A 19622-nucleotide genomic window follows, 5' to 3' on the forward strand; every position below is an offset into this window, starting at 1 on the left:
TTCTCCTTCGGAGGTAGTTTTCTCTTTTGAGGGAATAGTTCAGTTGGGTTATTCATTGCTTATCGTCTGTGTAAAGTAGTATTTGTCATTCCTGTACCTACTTTGCTTATCCTCTTTTCCTTCTAGAATACGAATTGAATGAATTGTAGGAATTGAAGAGGGTTCTCTTTGTGGTTTTTTCCCCTTTAATTTTTACTATTTACTTTTTCTTTTATCCTCCCTTCCTTCCAGGACCCTCACCTGACTGTCCTCCAGCTCTGGGAGTGCTCTCACTCACCGGAGAAAACGATAGGAAATTTGCTCACCTTCACAGTCTGTTGGTACTCCATTTCCCGAATTTTAGCCTCAGTAGGAAAATAGGGAAATAATACACGTAAATTCACAATCTCACAATCTTATTTTTAAACTCTATTACCTAAATTAAGGTCATATTGTATTTGCCAACTCAAAAGAAAAAGGCCTGATGTTTACTTAATTGATTATGGACGATTCTTCCATACTATATTAGAAAAAAGGAGCTCTTTCTTTTCACGCCTACAGCTTCTCCTGTACCGTCATCCCACTTCCCTTTGCATCCAGAGCTCCTCTTGTGTCTATGTCCTCTGAAGAGTGTGGGACCCATTAGGAATACAAAGGCCACTGGGGCTCCTCTGAGGACCGCTAGGTGGCCTGGGCCTCTGGGAAATGCATCCATCTAGTGTCTCTGTCTCCAGCCCCTCACCTTCCAGTACTGAACAATTCCTAAATATAATTTCATATAGAACATCAAATCTTTATTTTTTGTAATCACATGTTAAAAATCAGCCATACTGAATGCTGAACAAAAGGCTTGTATTTAAATTACTTAAGAATACAAAGAAGCAATTCTGTTTCTCTAATGTGCGCCAGAGTAGAAGATATAAACTATAGTTTCTTAAGACTTTTCAAGATGTTTTTTGGAGAAAAAGTTGACTGATGAGCAGAGATAGAATCTAGGCTCTGGTTTATTTTCTAACTTAGTTAATGGGTCTTCCCTGAAATCATATTCTCAACAAAAGGAATCAATGGTTTAATTTTTTTTTAAGCATAAAAGGTGATAAGACAAAACTAATTTGTGATTACTCTCTAATAATCTTATGTCCTTTCTTGTCTTTGAACTATTAGAGTTTCAGTTAAATGATTGTTATGTACAGTTTGGAAACAGGACATACAAGTTTTTACCTAGAGCCTTAATTTTTCAGTGATGTTGTTTTATTTTCCCAAAGAAGACCTAGATTACTACTCAGAATTTTCAGGTAAAGGAGAGTATGGAAGTGTGATTTTAATGTTTCTTTCTAAAATGTAGGTAATGGAAGACAAATAGACCTTAAAATAATATATTAATTAACTTTTGTTTGTCTAGTACCATGCTATTATGGTTGATTTTTAAAAGTTGATTAGAATTTGAAGTATATGGTCACTACAATTATTGCAATCCAAGATACACATAGTGTTTTTTGGTGCTTAGTTAGGTCTTCACATAGAAAATTTTGCCATTTTCAAAATCTTAATTTAAAGATTCTATTTTTCTAGATTACATTAGGAGTACTTTTATACTATAATATGGAGCAATGTTTTGACCAAACTTTAGAAAGATAAAACACAGTTCCTCTTTATACAGCAGGCATTGCCAGTAGACCTGAGCAACAGTGGCATCAGAAGTCATGGAAGTGGGGGTTTCCATGGAGCATCTGCATTTGACCCCTGCTGCCCTGTTTCTTCTTCCCGAGCTGCAATCTTTGGCCATCAGGCTGCTGCTGCCCCAAGTCAGCCATTATCGATAGACGGTTATGGATCAAGCATGGTTGCGCAGCCTCAGCCCCAGCCCCCACCACAAGCCTCACTCTCATCATGTCGACATTATATGCCACATCCTTGTAAGTATAAATTTAACAGGAAAAGAACTTAGAGGCGTATAAAATGAAGCATTGTACATTGCTTCATGAGATAGCCTTTCAGTAATCCTACTTCGTAAATTTGTAATATTTTCTTGGCCTAAGAGTGGGGTGTATTTTCCATTTCATACTTCTTTCTCCTCGTGTCCCCAAAACACTCTTCTAAGATTAAAAAGGGGGCACAGGTTGTTTAAAAGCATCAGGAAAATAAAAAATAACATTTTGTCTATTTTACATTTTAACATTTAAATTTTGATATCTCTGAAGTTAAAGGACATTGAATGGCACCTCAGATTCTTATTAAAAGGAAGTTCTAAGGAATATAGGTTTATCCTTTAGGAATAACAGGAAATTTGAGAGGTTAGCTGTTTCTAGGCACAGGAAAGTAAATTTTGACTAAATTCTGAAGCTTAACTAAGGTGTAAGAGATTCCCTGACAGAAAGCTTTGCCAGTTGCCAAAAGGTTTCTATACTCATTTAATGCAAGCAGTTAAAATAGAGTCAGATGTGGCTTTTCAAAAGAAATTGAAATCTATAAGAAATCTTCAGAAATGAGAATACCTTTAGGCTATGTAACATATATTTACTACTTTGTTAAACCATAGGCTAAATTATCAAATCGAACCATAATACTTTGTTAAAAGAACATTGAAAATTCGTGCCAGGAGTAAACCAAGATGTTATCAAGGAAGTTTGCTTTTTTTCTGATTCTGTTCATGGAATAATTTTCAGTTATCTGTCTCCTTAGATTTCTAATTTCACTCCTATAATTTTTAAAATCTGGGTTCTGCAAACACAGCTGGAATCAACCCAGACTTTGTCCAGTGAAACATAGTGATACATCATTTACCTTTCAATAATGCCACTTAAAATTTTAAATGTAAGTTAAAACCTTAGAAAATGAAACAATTCATTTTTGCAGAGCGTCGACAAATTCAGTGTATGAGCCCTTGTGTGATGTACAGGCTGTTTTGTAACACTTGTTGATATTCATCTTTATATGTGATTATTTTTAAGTAGGAACTCAACATGTATGGTTTTTCTACCCCTCCCTTTAAAAAATATTATACTGAAGCAGTTGATAAGTAAATCCATTCCTTTTCAATGTCCAAATAAAGAAATAAATGTTTTAGATTTAACTTGTTTTACTGTTGTCATAAAAGTAATTTGTGTACATCCTAAGAAGTTCAAGTGCAGAATGATGTGAAATAGGATGTTAAAAGCCCTTCTCCCCATGTCCCATTAATCTTAATACCTCAGAGGTAGCAACTGTTTATAGCTTATTAGAAAGCCTTTCAGAAATTATTTTTGTACATACATATGTATCTCCTTTAAAAAAAAGGGATTGTATCAAACATATTATTTGCCTCCTTTTGATTTTTTGATTTTTTTAACCATACATTTTTTATTTTTTCTGTTAGTACATAATAATCTAGCTAATGTTTTTATTACCCTCAATATTCCATTGTATATTAAATCGGTCTTCTGTTGATAGACAGTTAAATTGTAGTTTTTGAGTCTGTAAGATAACTTTCTAGGAGTGAAATTGCCAGGTCAAGTTGCATGTTGATCTTTTTGGAAGGAATATCACAAACATATTTTTCCTTGCAAAAATCCATAATATAGGGAAGGAAGCTAAATGGTCTTTGGGAATGCAGAATAGGTCACATTCTGCAGTGGTTAGCAATCTGTTTTGTTTAGATGAACACTGAGTTACAATGATGGGTGAAGTCACCTCACACAAAAGAAGGGTAACTATGCAAGGTGATGGGTGTGTTAATTAACCTGATTGTGGTAGTCATTTCACAAAGTATATATATGTCAAATCATTTGTACACTTTAAATATTTACAATTGTATTTGTTCATTATACCTCAATAAAGCTGAAAAAAAGTGAAATGATTGTTGAAGAGTTAAATAAATTGATTCGTCCAGAAACAAAACTTTAAAATTTTATAATACTTGTGAATATTACTTCTTGCATAATTATTATAGAAATAGAAAAATTTTAAGTGAAACTGGAAAAAAATGCTGTGAATTTGAGGAAGAATAGTAACTGTGGTAAAACAGAGATACTTCCTTTTTTGTGACAATTTTTATTACCAAGAAATACTGAGCTTTGTGACATCTTGGAGTAAAGCATTGATTTGAAAACATAACTTATAGAAAATATGTCTAAAACTTTTTCTTACAACTTATTGAGCTTAGTGAAGATTTCCTTTAAGATACTTGCTAATGAGGTTTCCTTTGAAAATATGGCTGAATGTTTTCATGGTTACCTACCTTTTACCCCAGCTGAATGAATCAAAAGATTTAAAAATTGAAGGAAATCCTTCTGTAATGAAACTAGAGAATGGCCATAGCCTATACCAGACTACCAAGAAAATCTTCCAAGTAAAATGAAATTCGGACTGAAATCTATAAACATATTTTTTACCTCAAATAGATGCATGTTTTATAGAGTAAGAGGGATGCATATTCCTCAGAAGGATCTTTCAACAGTTACTTTGAAACAAAGATTTATATTGAGGACATGGGGGGAAGCCATCTTTGTTAAGGGCTGATTTCCTTGGCCGGTTCCTAGAAGATATACTCCTGTCATCATATTAATGAAGTATGGGGGAAATGGCCTGGGGCGGGGGGAGAGAGGAGCAGCAAGAACAGAATATCTCCACAGTCTTGCCCAGAAGGACAAGACTACTCTATACTGCTCTATTAACCAGTAAATTGTAAAAGAAAACAAGGTTTATATGTTTATAAATGTTTAACTAATACACTTGACTACACAAAAGCCAACAAACTTGTATACGGAAAATAAAATTAACAAAAGACATTTGGAAAAATGTTTATAGCTTCTTTTGACAAAAGGTTTCATTGTATATGAACTACTTATAAATCAGCAAGAAAAAGGTGAACAAATAGGCTAAGAAAATGAAAATTCTGAGAAGAAATACAAGTGGCTAATAAATACAAGATTTTTCTTAGATAGTCATATAAGGACTTAGTGATGATAGTCAGGGGTTATCAGGGACTTGACTCTTGTGTACTGGTAACAGGTGTATTATGGTAACCTTTTGGGCAGGGTCTTTTGTCAACTGGTATCTGAGTTTAAACTTTTTTTGAGACTCAGAACTACTTATAGGAAATTTATGCTACAAACACTGTCCATGAATGAAGTGTTTGTGTGTGCACTCATGCACATGCATGTACAAAAGAAGATTAGCACAAGAGGGATCGTACTCGTAGATATTTATTGCACCATTTGGACTGTTTCCATTTTTTTATCAATGGCAATTTATTTGATAAATTTTGGTACCTTCCTATAGTAGAATGCTGTGAAGCTGAGAATGAAGTAAAACTGTATATTGACATGAGAAGGTATCTAAGATATCTGAGAATGAAGTAAAACTGTATATTGACATGAGAAGGTATCCTAAGAAGAAAATAGGTTGCAATATAGAACTGAGCAGACTCAAGCATTGATAAAGTATTCATAAAAAAAATACACTAATATGTTTCTAAAATAAAGTAGGAATATATAATAGCAATGTATGCTCAACTGCATGGTGCCTATATTTTCCTTACAGATGCTTCCTTGACAAGACCACTTCATCATCAAGCCTCTGCCTGCCCACACTCTCATGGAAACCCCCCTACTCAGACTCAGCCTCCACCTCAAGTGGATTATGTTATTCCTCATCCTGTACATGCTTTCCATTCTCAAATATCTTCTCATGCAACATCTCACCCTGTGGCAGCCCCACCCCCAACTCATTTAGCCAGTACAGCGGCACCAATCCCTCAGCATCTTCCTCCCACACACCAGCCAATTTCACATCATATTCCAGCCACTGCACCTCCAGCACAGAGACTTCATCCTCACGAAGTGATGCAGAGGATGGAAGTTCAAAGAAGGAGGATGATGCAACATCCAACGTATGTTTCATGTTTTTAAAAAGATAATCACACATTATTCCTTTTCCTTCTATTCCTATTGGTTTTAAAAACTATAAAATCATTAGAAGCAATGTAACTATACTAAACCACCAGTTCACCAGGTTATTCCTTACTAACCAAAATCTTCGTCTGTCTTACCCTGAGTTGTAGGTGTTGACAAAACAAGTTTATGTCGGATTATTTAACGAAACCAAACCATTTTCAGGATACAACAAAGGGTCATTTAGTTTTGCAAACCAGTCTCTTGTTTCTTTTTTTGGTTTCCATAGTAAAGGTTAATGTTAAAATTGATGATCTTGAAGAACAAGATACAGTTCACAAATATTTACTTGGATTTATTATATGTTACCAGCCAGAGGGAAGAAGAGTATTAGCATTTTTCAGCTGACATTCAAATGTCTTTTTTCAATGTCTTCTTAACTTAGTTTATTTATAAATTTAAATATTACTGTATTACCTAAACATGGAAACACTAGAACTGAACTTTTTGCTTTCTTTTGAAAATGAAGAATCCGGTTTTCTACTTCAGGGCAGCAAATTCTGTTGTTCATAGTCTGCCTGCTTGTTTTTGTAAATAAAATTCTACAGGAAAACAGCTACCCTTGTTCATTTATGTATTGTCTGTGGCTTCTTTCACTTTACGAAGACTAACTTGAGTAGTTACAAAGATTAGTAACTACTTAGTACTACAAATACTAAGTTGAGCATGGCCTATAGAGCCATCAATACCTAAGTATTTGGCTCTTACAGAAATGTTTGCAAATCTCTTGAACTAATTAATGATCTACTACTTGTGTGACTTCTTCCTTTAGTTGTGTAAGTTATGATATATCCATAATCTCTGGTTGTTGTTGCCATTGTAATATAGTGACCCTTTATATAGAGAGTTGCCAATGTAACATTAATATTTTCCAGTATCTAGAAGATTACTTGTTCTAAATGGTTAAGGTTAAACGTGCAGTAGTAACCACAGTTGCTCATGTGAAATCTGAGCATAAGATTGTGTATTAACGATACCCTAAAAAATTTTAAAAAAAGATTAAACATGCAAAATCTGAAAACAGGTTAGAAGCTAATAGAAAATAAGAAGTAGACTATAAACATGAATCACTGGAACTTTTTTTTTAAGTACTTTGTTTAGAACTCTGCTTATATTTGTAAATTTGACTGACTCTAGAAAGAAAAAATATATTAAGCTGGAAGACAGAATAAAGAGTGTGAATGGAGCTAATATCAGTTTCCAGATGTGGAACCTCTTTTTGCATGTGTTTGAAAAAAATGCACAAGTTTAAAAATTTTTTCTGTTAAAAGATTTATCTTTTAAAATGGGTGAATGTTACTACAATATAAAAGTAAAGCAAAATAAAATACTTCCATTTTCCTGCCTTATGTGTTTATAGAACTATCTTGTTCCCATAGCATTTGCTGAGGTATTTAATTTTTAAAATTTTATTTCCATTCAAATTCCTATTATTTTATTTAAAACATCTGCTGTAAAGAAGGTATATAAGAAAACATTCAAATTGCCTTTTTCCTTGGAAAAATTGAATTGGAGGTATTGTAAGAAATGAGCAGTGAGAATTTGTGGGGTTATGATTTCCTGATTTATTAATCATTAACTCTATCTTACATTTTTATAATTTGTAATTAGAGAGTGAATTTCATGACTGATCTATAGATGTTTGTAATATTAATACTAGGTTATTTTTTTTTCTACCTTAAGAAATAACCAATTGTTCAGTTATTTCCGGTGGTCTTTCTGTGTTCTGTGTTTCCAGGCGGGCACATGAGCGCCCCCCACCTCACCCACACAGGATGCACCCAAACTATGGCCATGGCCATCATATTCATGTGCCTCAGACTATGTCCTCACATCCTCGACAGGCTCCAGAGAGATCTGCCTGGTCAGTATCTTGTCTATTTCAGCGATATGCCCAGTAACTTGTGGTCAAACTGTCAGAATCAATGCTTTATAGTGGAATGCCATCCAGGGCGGTGCTGTGGAGAAACTGAATTCAGCTTAGCTGTGAGGCACTGCCTCTGGGCAAGTTACAGAGACTTGGGGAGGAAATAGTAGGAACTTGAGTTCTGAGGCAGGGGGCCATGTCACACAGGAGTACGGGGTTCTGTTGTCCTTCAGGGGTGTCTACCATTAAAGCCAGCTCCCTAAATAGATCCTACTTTTCACAACTTCTTTATACACCCTCCCTGTTCTTAGTACTCAGATTGACTTCCTGCCTCTAACCCTGGCTACTGACAAGGGAAAACCAGCTTGGGCCTTCCTAGTCTGATGGTCTTTACTAGAGAAATGGAAGCAGATGTGCATTAAGTTTCTACAAAATTCATTTTCTTGAGGCAGTCATTGAGATCTTGGTCCACCGTAGCTTCTGAGGCAGAACATAAAATGAGAATAAATAAATGGAGATTTGGCATTTACCAGGTTTACTCTTTATAAAATTTTGTTTACCCTTGTGTTGTAAGGTACAGATGTGTTTGTTGTTGTAATTATCTTTGAAGCCAGCAACTCAGAGACACTATTCAACAAACAAAAGTCTTGGGAGCATCTGTAACATTCACATAAACAAACAAACAGAAAAACCTTCTAATTTGTGTTCTCCTCAAGTAGAATCAGCCTTTTACATTGGAAGGAACCTGTTCATTTTGTTTCCTTTGTAAGATGTGAATGAAACTCAGTACAGTGCTTTGCTCCTTGTAATTACAAAATTGAATTTTTGGGTTTAATTTCTGAAATGAATTTGAGATTTTTTAGTTAAATCTTAGGGTCTAAATGATCTTTGTCTCAGCTGTGTAAGTTAAGAAGCTTTAGGTAACTTTAAAAATGTAAACATACTCCCCCAGTTCTATCGATTATCGTAAGACACTGCAGAGATGGTTAAAAGCTAAGCGTTCTCCTCCTTTGTCAGGGACCTGGGCATTGAAGCCGGAGTGACTGCAGCTGCTTATGCACCTGGAGCATTGCATCCCCACTTGGCCCATTACCACGCACCACCTCGACTTCATCACTTACAATTAGGAGCTCTTCCTTTAATGGTAAAATAAAAACGTTTCAAAATGCTGAAATATTCTTCTTCTTAAGAGTACTCTTTTTCTAAATTATTTTATTGGAAATATTCTTAATGTATTAGTTATAGGTGTTTTAAAAGAATTTGAGAATTAGTAAATGGAAATTGTGCTATAAAAAAGGTATTAGATATATTAAAATCTGTATTTGTATTGCATTATGAAATGTACTCTATTTTTCTCTCTTTATAAAAGTTTTTTCTTTTGTACCAAGACACCAGTATCATGTCAGTGGGACATGAGCTTGATTTTCTCACAAGTGGTACTTCCTGTTCCTATGCATTTCTACTTTACTAATGTGCCAAAGGACTATACTCATTATATCTGATTTGAACAGTTTCACAGTTTGTAGATAACAATATAAGATGTAAATGTATTGAGTTTGTTATTCATAATACATATTAATTATAAAAGTAGTACAGAGAAGGGAGTGGCTTCATCTTGTGGAGGTAGAGGTTCTGTAGGAAAGGCTTCCACGATGCTTTATCATGCGTGTGACTTCTCAGCAGGCTTTGGAATTGAGAATGATGCTCTTGCCGTGATTACAGCATGTTAAGAGCTCTCAAATAACATAAACACAAGAAACTGCCAATGGGTTGTTATTTCTGGATCTTAGGAATGGGGATCACTCAGCAATAAGAAATAAAGCTGCCCTGCCAAGAAACTGGAACTCAGGAACCATTGAAAGCAAAATGACTTGGTCTTATTTTTGCTTCTGGAGTGATTTAATCAGATTGTAGTTAGAAAGACCACCTCCTCACTTGTTTGGAAAAATAGATTGCAGGGTGAGAGGATGGAAACTAGTTCAGACATAGGAGAAGTTGATGAACGCCCTCACAGGGACAATGGCAGTTGGCATAATAATGATGAGACACATTTGAATGGTATTTAGGATGACTCCTAGATTTCTAGCTTGGTGCCTTTCACTGAGTTGTAGAGTATTAGATTATGGTTTAGGGAAGAGGTTAGGTGAGTCAGGTTTTAGACATGCTGAATCTGTGATAAGTGGGTATCAAGGTGAAATGTCCAGTAGGGATTTAAGTTTACAGTCTGCACCTTGAAACTGTAAATTGATACCTGAGTTAAAGATATGTTGTCATTTGTCAATATATATGAGCCACATACTGTCATAGAATACAAATCCATGGAAGAGGATTAGATTGCCAGAAAAAAATGTAGAGACTGACAAATTGAAAAAAACTTGGAGAGTGATAACACTATATCTAAAAGATAATACTGTCCTTCAAAGAAAGGATTCTGAGCACTGGCTAGAAAAGTTGAGAAGAAACAAAATAAGAATAGTGTCAAAATAATATGGTCATTAGTGTCTCACCACAAAAATACAAAGTTTGAAAAATGTTGAATGCATTATAGAGTGGTTATTGGTGAGGATGGGGATGGTGTCCTCCTCAGATTACAGGGAGGAAGGTAAAAATGTGGGAACAGTGAATATAAACTACTTACTTTATAGGTCTGGCTGTGAAGGGAAAGCAGGAAATAGGGCTGGCAGTCATTCTAGAATTAAGGAGATAACAGTTCTGGGTAAACTTGAAGCTATGTTTAGGCTTAAGACAGAACATTAGGAGAGGATACAGAAGCGAGAGGTGGGTAATCGTAGGTAATGAAGGATGACAGGGGCTGGAGAAACTGTAGGAGATGGAGCAGGTGGTAGGGGATTAACTTTGAAGAGGACAAAGAGGAAGCTTATCCACAGTAGCCAGAGGAAGGGGACTAGGGAGGGTTACAAGGTTAAGTGTCGATTTAAATAATTTGGAGGGGCAAGAGTTCCTTTCTGGTTTCATTTTCCTTAGAGATACATGGGAGGCTGTGTGGTTTATCTGCTGAGAACTGGTAGTATGAATCTTGATTGTAAGGAAAGTTGCAGATTTTTAAATAACATGCTATTTGAAGGTTAAAAGTTATTGCTCACTTAAAATTCTTTTCCACATATGAAGTGTCTTTTCAAGCTATAAACCTGCACAAGTATGTTATAATTCAGTGAAAGCTTATTAAAAGTAAGTTAGGAGATTCATTTATAAGGATGGAAGAATGGTACTCTATCCCAGAATCTCCCTTTCTTAATACAGTTGACTCTGTTATTCACAGTAATTATGACCAATAAGCTGCTGTGAACACTGAGTAAGAAGTAGTGAGCCATTATCTGTAGGGTAAATGCATGGATGGGTTACTGCAAGCCTCTGGTCACAGTAACCAGTCAGGACGTAACCTTGTTTTAATGTGTATTTGTTTGAAGGCACCTTCCTATATGTATATATTGTTGATTCGTTAACATGGAGCTTGGGGTCACCAGCACCATAACTCACGCCTGCATGAAGCTTATCTGCACATATATTTTCCATAAGTCACATCACAGTCTTGCACTTAGGAACACTAAGCACTTATTAAGCATTATGTTTGGTGGCCATTTTAAATAACACAATCATCAATGAAAAGCACAGAAGTGTGAAAAATGGGACTAAAATAGACCGTTCGACACTTGTTTATAGTGTAAGAGCTGAAACTAGAAGGCAGAATTGTTCTACTTCAGCTGTGAACATGCCCAATGGGCAACTTATATTCATTTCAGCTCTGTGCATGTCCACAAATGACTGTGTGGGTACAAGTATTATTTTTGGAATTACAAATAAATTTGTTCAAGTAGGCAAATTCACAAACAAGGGATATGTGAATAATGAGAATTGACTATACCTGACAAAAAATTAGAAAATACTGTTAAAACTTTCACTAACAGAACCAAACAAAAACAAAGGAGTGGGGTACCTTTAGTTATTAGGGAGTTAGAGGAAAGAAATAAAACTTTTATCTTGGAGTTAAATTTTGTTGGAAAATTCTGTGCATTTCTATTCCTTTATGCTGTTTAATAAAGCTCTCTGCAATTGACAAAACCTTATGAAAATGTTATTCTTTATATATTTAGGCTACTAAGAGCAGCAGTCTTAAGTTTGGGAATTTTCTGCTTAATTCTTTGCAAAATTAATCAAAGAGAAGAAACCTGTTATGGAATAGTTATTTCTTCTTTTTCTTATGATTATATTTTAAGAGTTATTACATAAGATTATATTTGAAGAGGAACCTAACTCGGTCACAGAATGCTTAGAGTTATGTATATTTACTGAAGTTGAATTTTGTGAGTTGCTGAATGGAGAGAGTTGAGTGTCTGGATTATTCCATGTTAACAGTAAAACTTGAGCTTACTCTTAATTGATTTAGCCATCTCTTCTATTAAAATAGGTTCCTGACATGGCAGGGTATCCTCACATCCGATACATCTCATCAGGATTGGATGGAACATCATTCAGAGGTCCTTTCAGGGGCAATTTTGAGGTCTGTAATAAAGTTAACATATTTTCCATAGTATCTTTAATGCAGAGAGAAATAATATATGTATTATTAGTATTCACAGCTGTATAGGATTGTCACCGTGGCGGGGATCGGAAGGCAGTAAAGTATCTCGATTTCTGATGCTGCTTCTGGAAGTTATTACAGAAAGTCTTATTCATAAGCAGTGTTGATCTTAGTGTCAAATGTTACCGAGTATTTAATGAAGAGTAAGTGAAAATACTTAATGTAAAAATAAATGAATTTATTTATGTCAGATAAAGAGCCATATGATTACATGTGGGGGAAGAAATCTTAAAGCTTCTAAGTTCAATTTTAGAGAAATACTGCTGGAAAAAAAGGAACCTAAGTAATTCAGTTTGTAGCTAAATATCTTCTTGTTTGAATTTTCAGGAAGAACAAAGCGTTTGAATATGATATAAAATTTCATTTTACTTCCTCATGTCAGTTTCGAAGTTGCAGTCAGCAGGACTTCGAACTGTTTGATTTGTTTTCTATTTTATGACAATGATTTATTTCCTCTTCTACCTGCTTACTGACTAATCACATACTGGTACACACTGACGTCGTACCGTGTGGTGATACGTTGCCCTGATCTGTAAGGGTAACTTTGTCACACCACGTCAGTGGGCTGAGAAAAGAATTACAAACAACCATTTGTCTTAACATATTGCAAGCACTGTACTTATATTGCAGGTTATAAATATGGAGCTTTATTGCTTTTACGGTCTTGACAGTGCTATTCAAGGAATAGTCATCCTGGCTTTTAATACTAGTTATTCTTCACCTTCAGGAACTGATACATTTGGAAGAAAGATTAGGAAATGTCAATCGTGGAGCATCCCAGGGGACAATTGAAAGATGTACATATCCACATAAATACAAAAAGGTAAGAATTTAGTCTGTGTAATGTCTACATTATTATTGAAATACATAAGATTTAGTGTTATGGACCTTCTTTGAATTTATGGAGCCTAGCCAACTACATTATTACTAAAGCAACACATGCATACAGTTAAAAAAAATTGAGTGTAAAAATATATATTATGAAGTTTCTTACCCTGATGACCCGAGTTTTTCTTCCCATTAAAAAAATCATAGTTAAGGCTGTCTTAGGTATTCTACATATTTTTGTGTGTTAATAAAGTACATATATACATATTTTCCCTTCCACTTTTAAAAATAACACAGAGGTTGCTAAATACACAGCTTTTGAAAATTATATTTTCATTCTGTATCAGCATCCACATGCCACCCATATTCTTTTTAATAACTTATACTGTAATTTAACTGGCCACTTATTTTGACAGTCATTTAGTTGACCTACATTTCTTACATTGTACCCTCAATTCCTTATACAGTATTATTTATAGAAGTTGTGCAATAGACATGTTAAATAGATTTCTTTCAACAAACAACTATGCTATACAGAGACTAATAATAATACTAAAGTGTGAAAAATCACTGTATTTTTCATCTGTTTCCTACAAGTATTAAAGGGTTATTACCACTAAATTTAAGTCCTTTCAGTTGTCTAAGCTAAAGACTGTCATTAGATTAATTTATTTTGATGTTACTTGAAAATTCGTTAGTAAAGGCTATGTTCATGATGGGACAAAAAGAGAGTTTGTATGTGTATCATCCTAATTGTGTATTAAAAACAGTAGATTTCCAAGTAATGAATTAGCTATTTAATTTTGCTTTTGATGCTGCTTATTTAAGTCTTAAAATAATACTTAGTTGAAAATAGTCATTTAACTTATCCATTAACTCATCACAGTTATACCTGGGAGATAAGTTGTGGGAGAATGTGTAGTTTTGTTTTGTATTGTTTTTCAAATAAATACAGACTTTACTCAGTTGTTCAATAATGTCATCTCTACTAACAAGGTAACAACTGATTGGTTCTCACAGAGGAAACTGCACTGCAAACAAGATGGGGAAGAAGGGACTGAGGAAGACACAGAGGAGAAATGTACTATCTGTTTGTCTATATTAGAGGAAGGTGAAGATGTGAGGTAACTAGACATTAGTTATCTAAAACCCATTGTCAAAACTGTAAGATTTTATGTGAAAGTAGACTAGAAGCCAAATAAAGGTCACTCCTGGCATATCCTGTTACCAATCTCTGATGTGTAGAGAATTGCCTTCCTATAGTGAGTGAAAGAAAAAGATTGAAGTTTCTGTATTGCTAACAGTGGGTTGGGATGGGAAATATACATGGGCAGGGAAATTTTGTGGTCAAATTGTCTTCTCTAAATCTTGCAGAAAGGAGAACTTGACAGGCTTTGGAGGCTGATACTGTTAAATTAATGTATTCTCCAAAGCTAAAGTGGGGGATCTCAATTAACTCCATGCAGTGTTTTATAGCATCTTTTCATAAATTGATTTTGTCCTAAAATTTCCTCTTACTTCTTGGGACTATACAGTTCTTATAACTTTACAATTTAGACAATGTTATGCTAACCTAACATTAATTTTAGGTATTTCTTTTTATTATCTCTTAAGTAATTATTTTGCACATGTTCTGCTTTTACCTAAAGGAACATAATCCCATGTGAAACAAGTTCTATAACATATGTAACAGAACCATATACTAATTTTGTTGCCCTAATTTATAGAGTAACTTCATGATATGTCTTCAGCTGGCTGAGAGAGAAAAAAAATTATATTTGTCTGCCATACCACATATAGGTTATTTGAACACTGTATTGCCAGTGAAGTTTATAAATATGGAAGCTAACTTTTCTTACAGTAGTGGCCATACTGTTCAAAGAGTAATTGGAGCATCTCTTTTTAGCCATAACTAGGAAGTCTAAAAATGTGTGACAGCTCTTAGCAGTGGAATAGAAATGGATACTCGTATCCCACTCCTGACTTAGATTTACCCTGTATTGCCTGGATGCTTTATTTATTTCTCAATTGCTAAATGATGACTTAGTGTAGTATACCAAAGTAAACATCTCCTTTTAACCTGCTTTCTTTCCCATTAATCAATTACTTTTTATTGAGATATAATTGACACATACTAGTTTCAAGTGTACATGATATTGGATATTGCAAATATATTACAAAATGGATTAAACTGTGTTTAAGAAAGAGTACCATAGTATTAAGTGGCTATAACAATTACCCATAAAAGCCTTATTATTAACCTTCAGTCAGTCTATACTTTATAAAGATCCTCTAGATAGAAAATAATATTGCATATAAGATTTCTTAATTAGTATGACTAGAACTCATGCTAGAATAATGTGAGTTCTAATATTTTTGAGAAAGAATTAGATATATTTTTAAAGTATTTCACAAACGTATTTGATAGTAAAAAAACATATTTTTGCAATTTTGTGTAACAGGGAACATACTGTCAACTCAGCACATTGGCAGCTCATGTATACAAACAAAACTGGAATAATTGCCAGTTAAAGTCCTTGAGGTTTTACATGATTTGGTTCCATAGCTGAAATAGTTAATCATCTTGGGTATTTATACCTTAATTTGCCCAGTGTTGATTTAATATAGGTGTAACTGTCATTAGAGAGGGAGGTTGTTTAATGTTTTTACAGAAAAAAAAAAGATGTCTGGTAACTTTGAAACACTCCTGAATTATTACAGGTATACCACATGCAGTTGTCATAAGATTAATTTTTTGCTTTTTGTTGTGTTTGCCTATAATAGACGTCTTCCTTGTATGCATCTCTTCCACCAAGTATGTGTTGACCAATGGCTGATTACCAATAAGAAGTGCCCCATATGCAGAGTGGACATTGAAGCCCAGCTGCCAAGTGAAAGTTGACACCGTGTTTCAGAACTGTTGCCCTCCCTCTCATTCCCACCCTCCTGGTACTGCAGTCAACCAAAGATGGCATGACTTACCTGCGCAGATTTGAAGGCTTGAACTTAGAGTGCTGGCTCTGCTATATGGTACAACTAATGCTAGACCTACAGTTTATGTATACAATTGATTTTGATGTATTTATAAAAGCTTCTTTTTTCTAGATTTGACATTTTTCCTTTATCATTTTACTGTATTTTTGCATGATTCCTTGTATTGCATTTCTTTGCACATATTATGGGCTTGTGACCCTAAACTTGCAGGCAAGATTAGCTGCTTTAGTAAGTAGAAATTTGTGGTCTTTTTGTTTTTTACATAGTACCTGGTCTTGAGAATTATGAATTATGAATTTTTTTATCCATTACTAACCTTTAATTTAATCAGTCATGTACTTTAGTTTAATGTATAAAAATCCTCTAGAAAATGATAATATTGTGTATTAAGACATTCCTTAATTAGGACAAAATGGCTGCTGTATATTTACAATATGAATTTCTGAGATAAATACCATCCTTAATACTGGGAACAGAATACAAACCATATTCAGTTAGATGCAGGTGGTATTCACATCACCAGAGTGATCAATAGAAATTTTCTTGGTGTATCCTTTTCCTTTCAGCACAATGCAGATAGAGTTGAATATCGATATCATACATTTAGACTGCTGTTCTGATTGTATTTATCTTTTTCCTATGTAACTTAGAAGTCTACTTCCCTAATTCAATTTTTTGCTGCTGTGAAACAGCTCTGATGAACACTAAATATTAATTTCAATTAGCTGGATTGTACACACTTGCAGATTTTCAACAGAATTTTAGGGAAATTGAAGAAGACATGTAGAATTTTGTTCAGTCTCCTACTAAGCATGTACAGTAAAGATTTCTGCTTACATCAATTTTGTTAAACACATTCAGCCAGGATTTAGAATTGCAGTCATTGGCAGGTATCTATGCATTCATAGAACTTCTAACGATCCCAAGATAACTTTTAAGGGATTTTTTATTAGCTTAAAGATAAATAAAGTCAGCTGAATCTACATGTCTCTTGTTTTATTTCTATTTAAACTTGAAAACAGTAAATCTGCAGATACTGTGAGGCACAAATATACAGTCAACCTACTGTTGCTCTGGTTTTAGATTCCCACCTCATACATTACCAAGGGTCGATCACTGGTAAAATTTTTAATTTCTATAGTTAAGATTTACTGCCTAATATAGACTATAAAGTTAAGTTAACATACTAACATTTCTCCTTTGGAGAAAGTTTTAATCCACTTCAGGATGCATATTATCAAGATACTTTCATATACAGGATAGCCTAATTTTATTTGTCTAAATATGCTTAATATGCCCCAGATTGCAAATGCATCAGTCAGTAACATCGCTGTCTGTCTGTGGGAGACATGTTCCCATGGGTCATGTGTGAAGATGTCATGAAGCTTGCATTAAGCCGCCTGCTTTGTAAGTGGATTGATTAATAAATAACTTATATTTCTATTGTCTTTGTGTTTCATAATTAGTTTTTATACAACAGTTTACATTAAATATCTTGGAATTCAAAAAATAGTGATGTCAAGTTGACATGTGCATAATTTGGTGTTTGTATTCATTCAGTTATGGCATCTTGACTTTTTTTTGTATTTGTAAATGTTACACTGTAGTAATTGTCAATATCAACATGATTCAACACAGTATGTATAGAGAAGGAGTACAGCTACTGTTAAGTAATTGTTGGGTAACATTTTTTAAAAGAACACTCGAAGAAACTACAGTTGTAGAGGGTCAGGAGGAGAGACAGAGAGACGGGAGGAGAGACCCACGTCTGCCACCTTACTGGGGAAAGAGAGCAGTAGTCTGTCTTTAGGTAGCCCGTGAGGGTTGCAGGACTTCAGCACTGGAAAACCCAGGGCCTGTGCCAAGGGATTTAAGAAATATAAGATGGGGAGCATTCTACACAATGCAGTTCTCTTGATGTTCCTCAAAACACAAGTACAGATAGATTTCTCTGTTTTTTAATATCACATCAGATTTAGATGCATGACTACCTGTTGACTTGTTTAATAATTGCTACTGATTTTTTTCATATAGATGAAGCATCATTACCTTAAAATATATTTAATGCAAGTACTTGTGACATAAACCTGAATGGTCAATGCAGGAGCTTATTAAGCTATTGCAGTTAATTACAAAAAAATGTGATTAATGAATGAACCATTATTAATAGTGAACCAAGGCAGGAAGAAAACCATTTTTTAACATTTTCACTTTTTCTGCTTTGTGTCTGTCACATCCTGCTGCATCTTATGTCAAAATGAAAATTTCAGTGACAGCTGTCCAAATACTTTCAAAACTAAAATTCTTTTGTCAGCAAATCCTTATTTTTATTGTTGCCTATATGCAAGTGATAAACTGATATTTGAAACATTTTTCTTATTCTGGTGACTTTATTTTAGCTGCTTGCATTCTTCATCATTTGAATCATAACAATTTGACATATATAAAACTAGCTCTGTTTTGAAATGGTATTTATAACACTGAAATTAAGAATCAACTCTAGGACAGTTCATTATTAGTTTCTCATAATTGAGAATAGTTTAATTCTTTAGATAATACATCCTGATGTAATGATTTCTAACTTATATTCTAAAAACTCTGGAAACACGGTAAATTTTCTTGCTTATTCAAGACTTCATGTGTCACAGTATTGGATATATCAAGGTTGAAATATCCTCTTTCAATTACAGTTATCAATCATTTTCTTGAATTAAGAATTATGTTCAAAACATTTTTTCACTAAAAAAAAAAAATTACCAGTTTTGTGGTTGGGACTGCAGGGGGCAATCTCCTCTGTGTCCTTTGTATTCTGTACAGATTCATTGGCCACACAACAGATTTTCATGAAAATAATACAGGTTTTGGTGTGGGACAGACTCGGGCTTTGAATTGTACTTGTTTGAACAACTTAAGCTTTCTGAACCTCATCTTTCTCATCTGTAAAGTAAAAATAGGTTGTTATTAGAGTTAAGTGAGATACTGAGTGTAAGAGCCCTGCATATAGTATGTAGTAAAGAATGTAAGTTTTCCTAATGCTCACTCCCTCCCGCGCACGCCCTAAATACCCCACAGATCAGTGTTTGCTGCTTATCTTTTCTCCCATGGAGTCCAGCCAACTAGTAATTAGATGAGAAGGAACAGTCCACCAGCTGTTCTCCGATGGGTGGGAATCTCCTCCAGTGGAGGGACGGAAGATGGCCAGCCCACGCCTTCTCTCCTCACCATGACTGCCCGATGATACCACCGGGGCTGTGTTTTCGGCGACTCCTGCGGCTGGATCAGAATTGGCACAGGGTAGGAAACCATTTGGGGCCCTCTCTGACCTAAAAGAAAGTTTATGGGGAAATTAACTAGAATTTCTCATTCTTTCCTAATTTTAATCCTCACCAAATTGTGCGAGATGCCCATTAAGGGTTAGTTCAGC

At 34.5% G+C, this 19622-nt stretch overlaps 1 protein-coding gene across 6 annotated transcripts in view; it reads left to right on the forward strand.

Moving 5' to 3' along the window:
* The window catches only part of RNF111 (ring finger protein 111), a 109492-nt gene extending 91846 nt beyond the window's left edge, over window positions 1-17646 (forward strand). For 4 of the 6 annotated variants that reach the window (XM_057488849.1, XM_057488850.1, XM_057488851.1 and 1 more), the window contains 8 exons: window positions 1640-1895; window positions 5500-5848; window positions 7648-7773; window positions 8794-8920; window positions 12203-12295; window positions 13104-13199; window positions 14201-14328; window positions 15989-17646. In XM_057488849.1, the coding sequence (XP_057344832.1) occupies window positions 1640-1895; window positions 5500-5848; window positions 7648-7773; window positions 8794-8920; window positions 12203-12295; window positions 13104-13199; window positions 14201-14328; window positions 15989-16106 (1293 nt within the window). In that variant the 3' untranslated portion in view covers window positions 16107-17646. The remainder of the gene's footprint in view (window positions 1-1639; window positions 1896-5499; window positions 5849-7647; window positions 7774-8793; window positions 8921-12202; window positions 12296-13103; window positions 13200-14200; window positions 14329-15988) is intronic. The other 2 variants (XM_057488853.1, XM_057488854.1) reach the window with 2 other exon arrangements.
* Window positions 17647-19622: the final 1976 nt, after the last annotated feature.

This window comes from Manis pentadactyla, chromosome 11 (assembly GCF_030020395.1).
Source record: "Manis pentadactyla isolate mManPen7 chromosome 11, mManPen7.hap1, whole genome shotgun sequence".
NCBI classification, from domain to species: Eukaryota; Metazoa; Chordata; class Mammalia; order Pholidota; family Manidae; genus Manis; species Manis pentadactyla.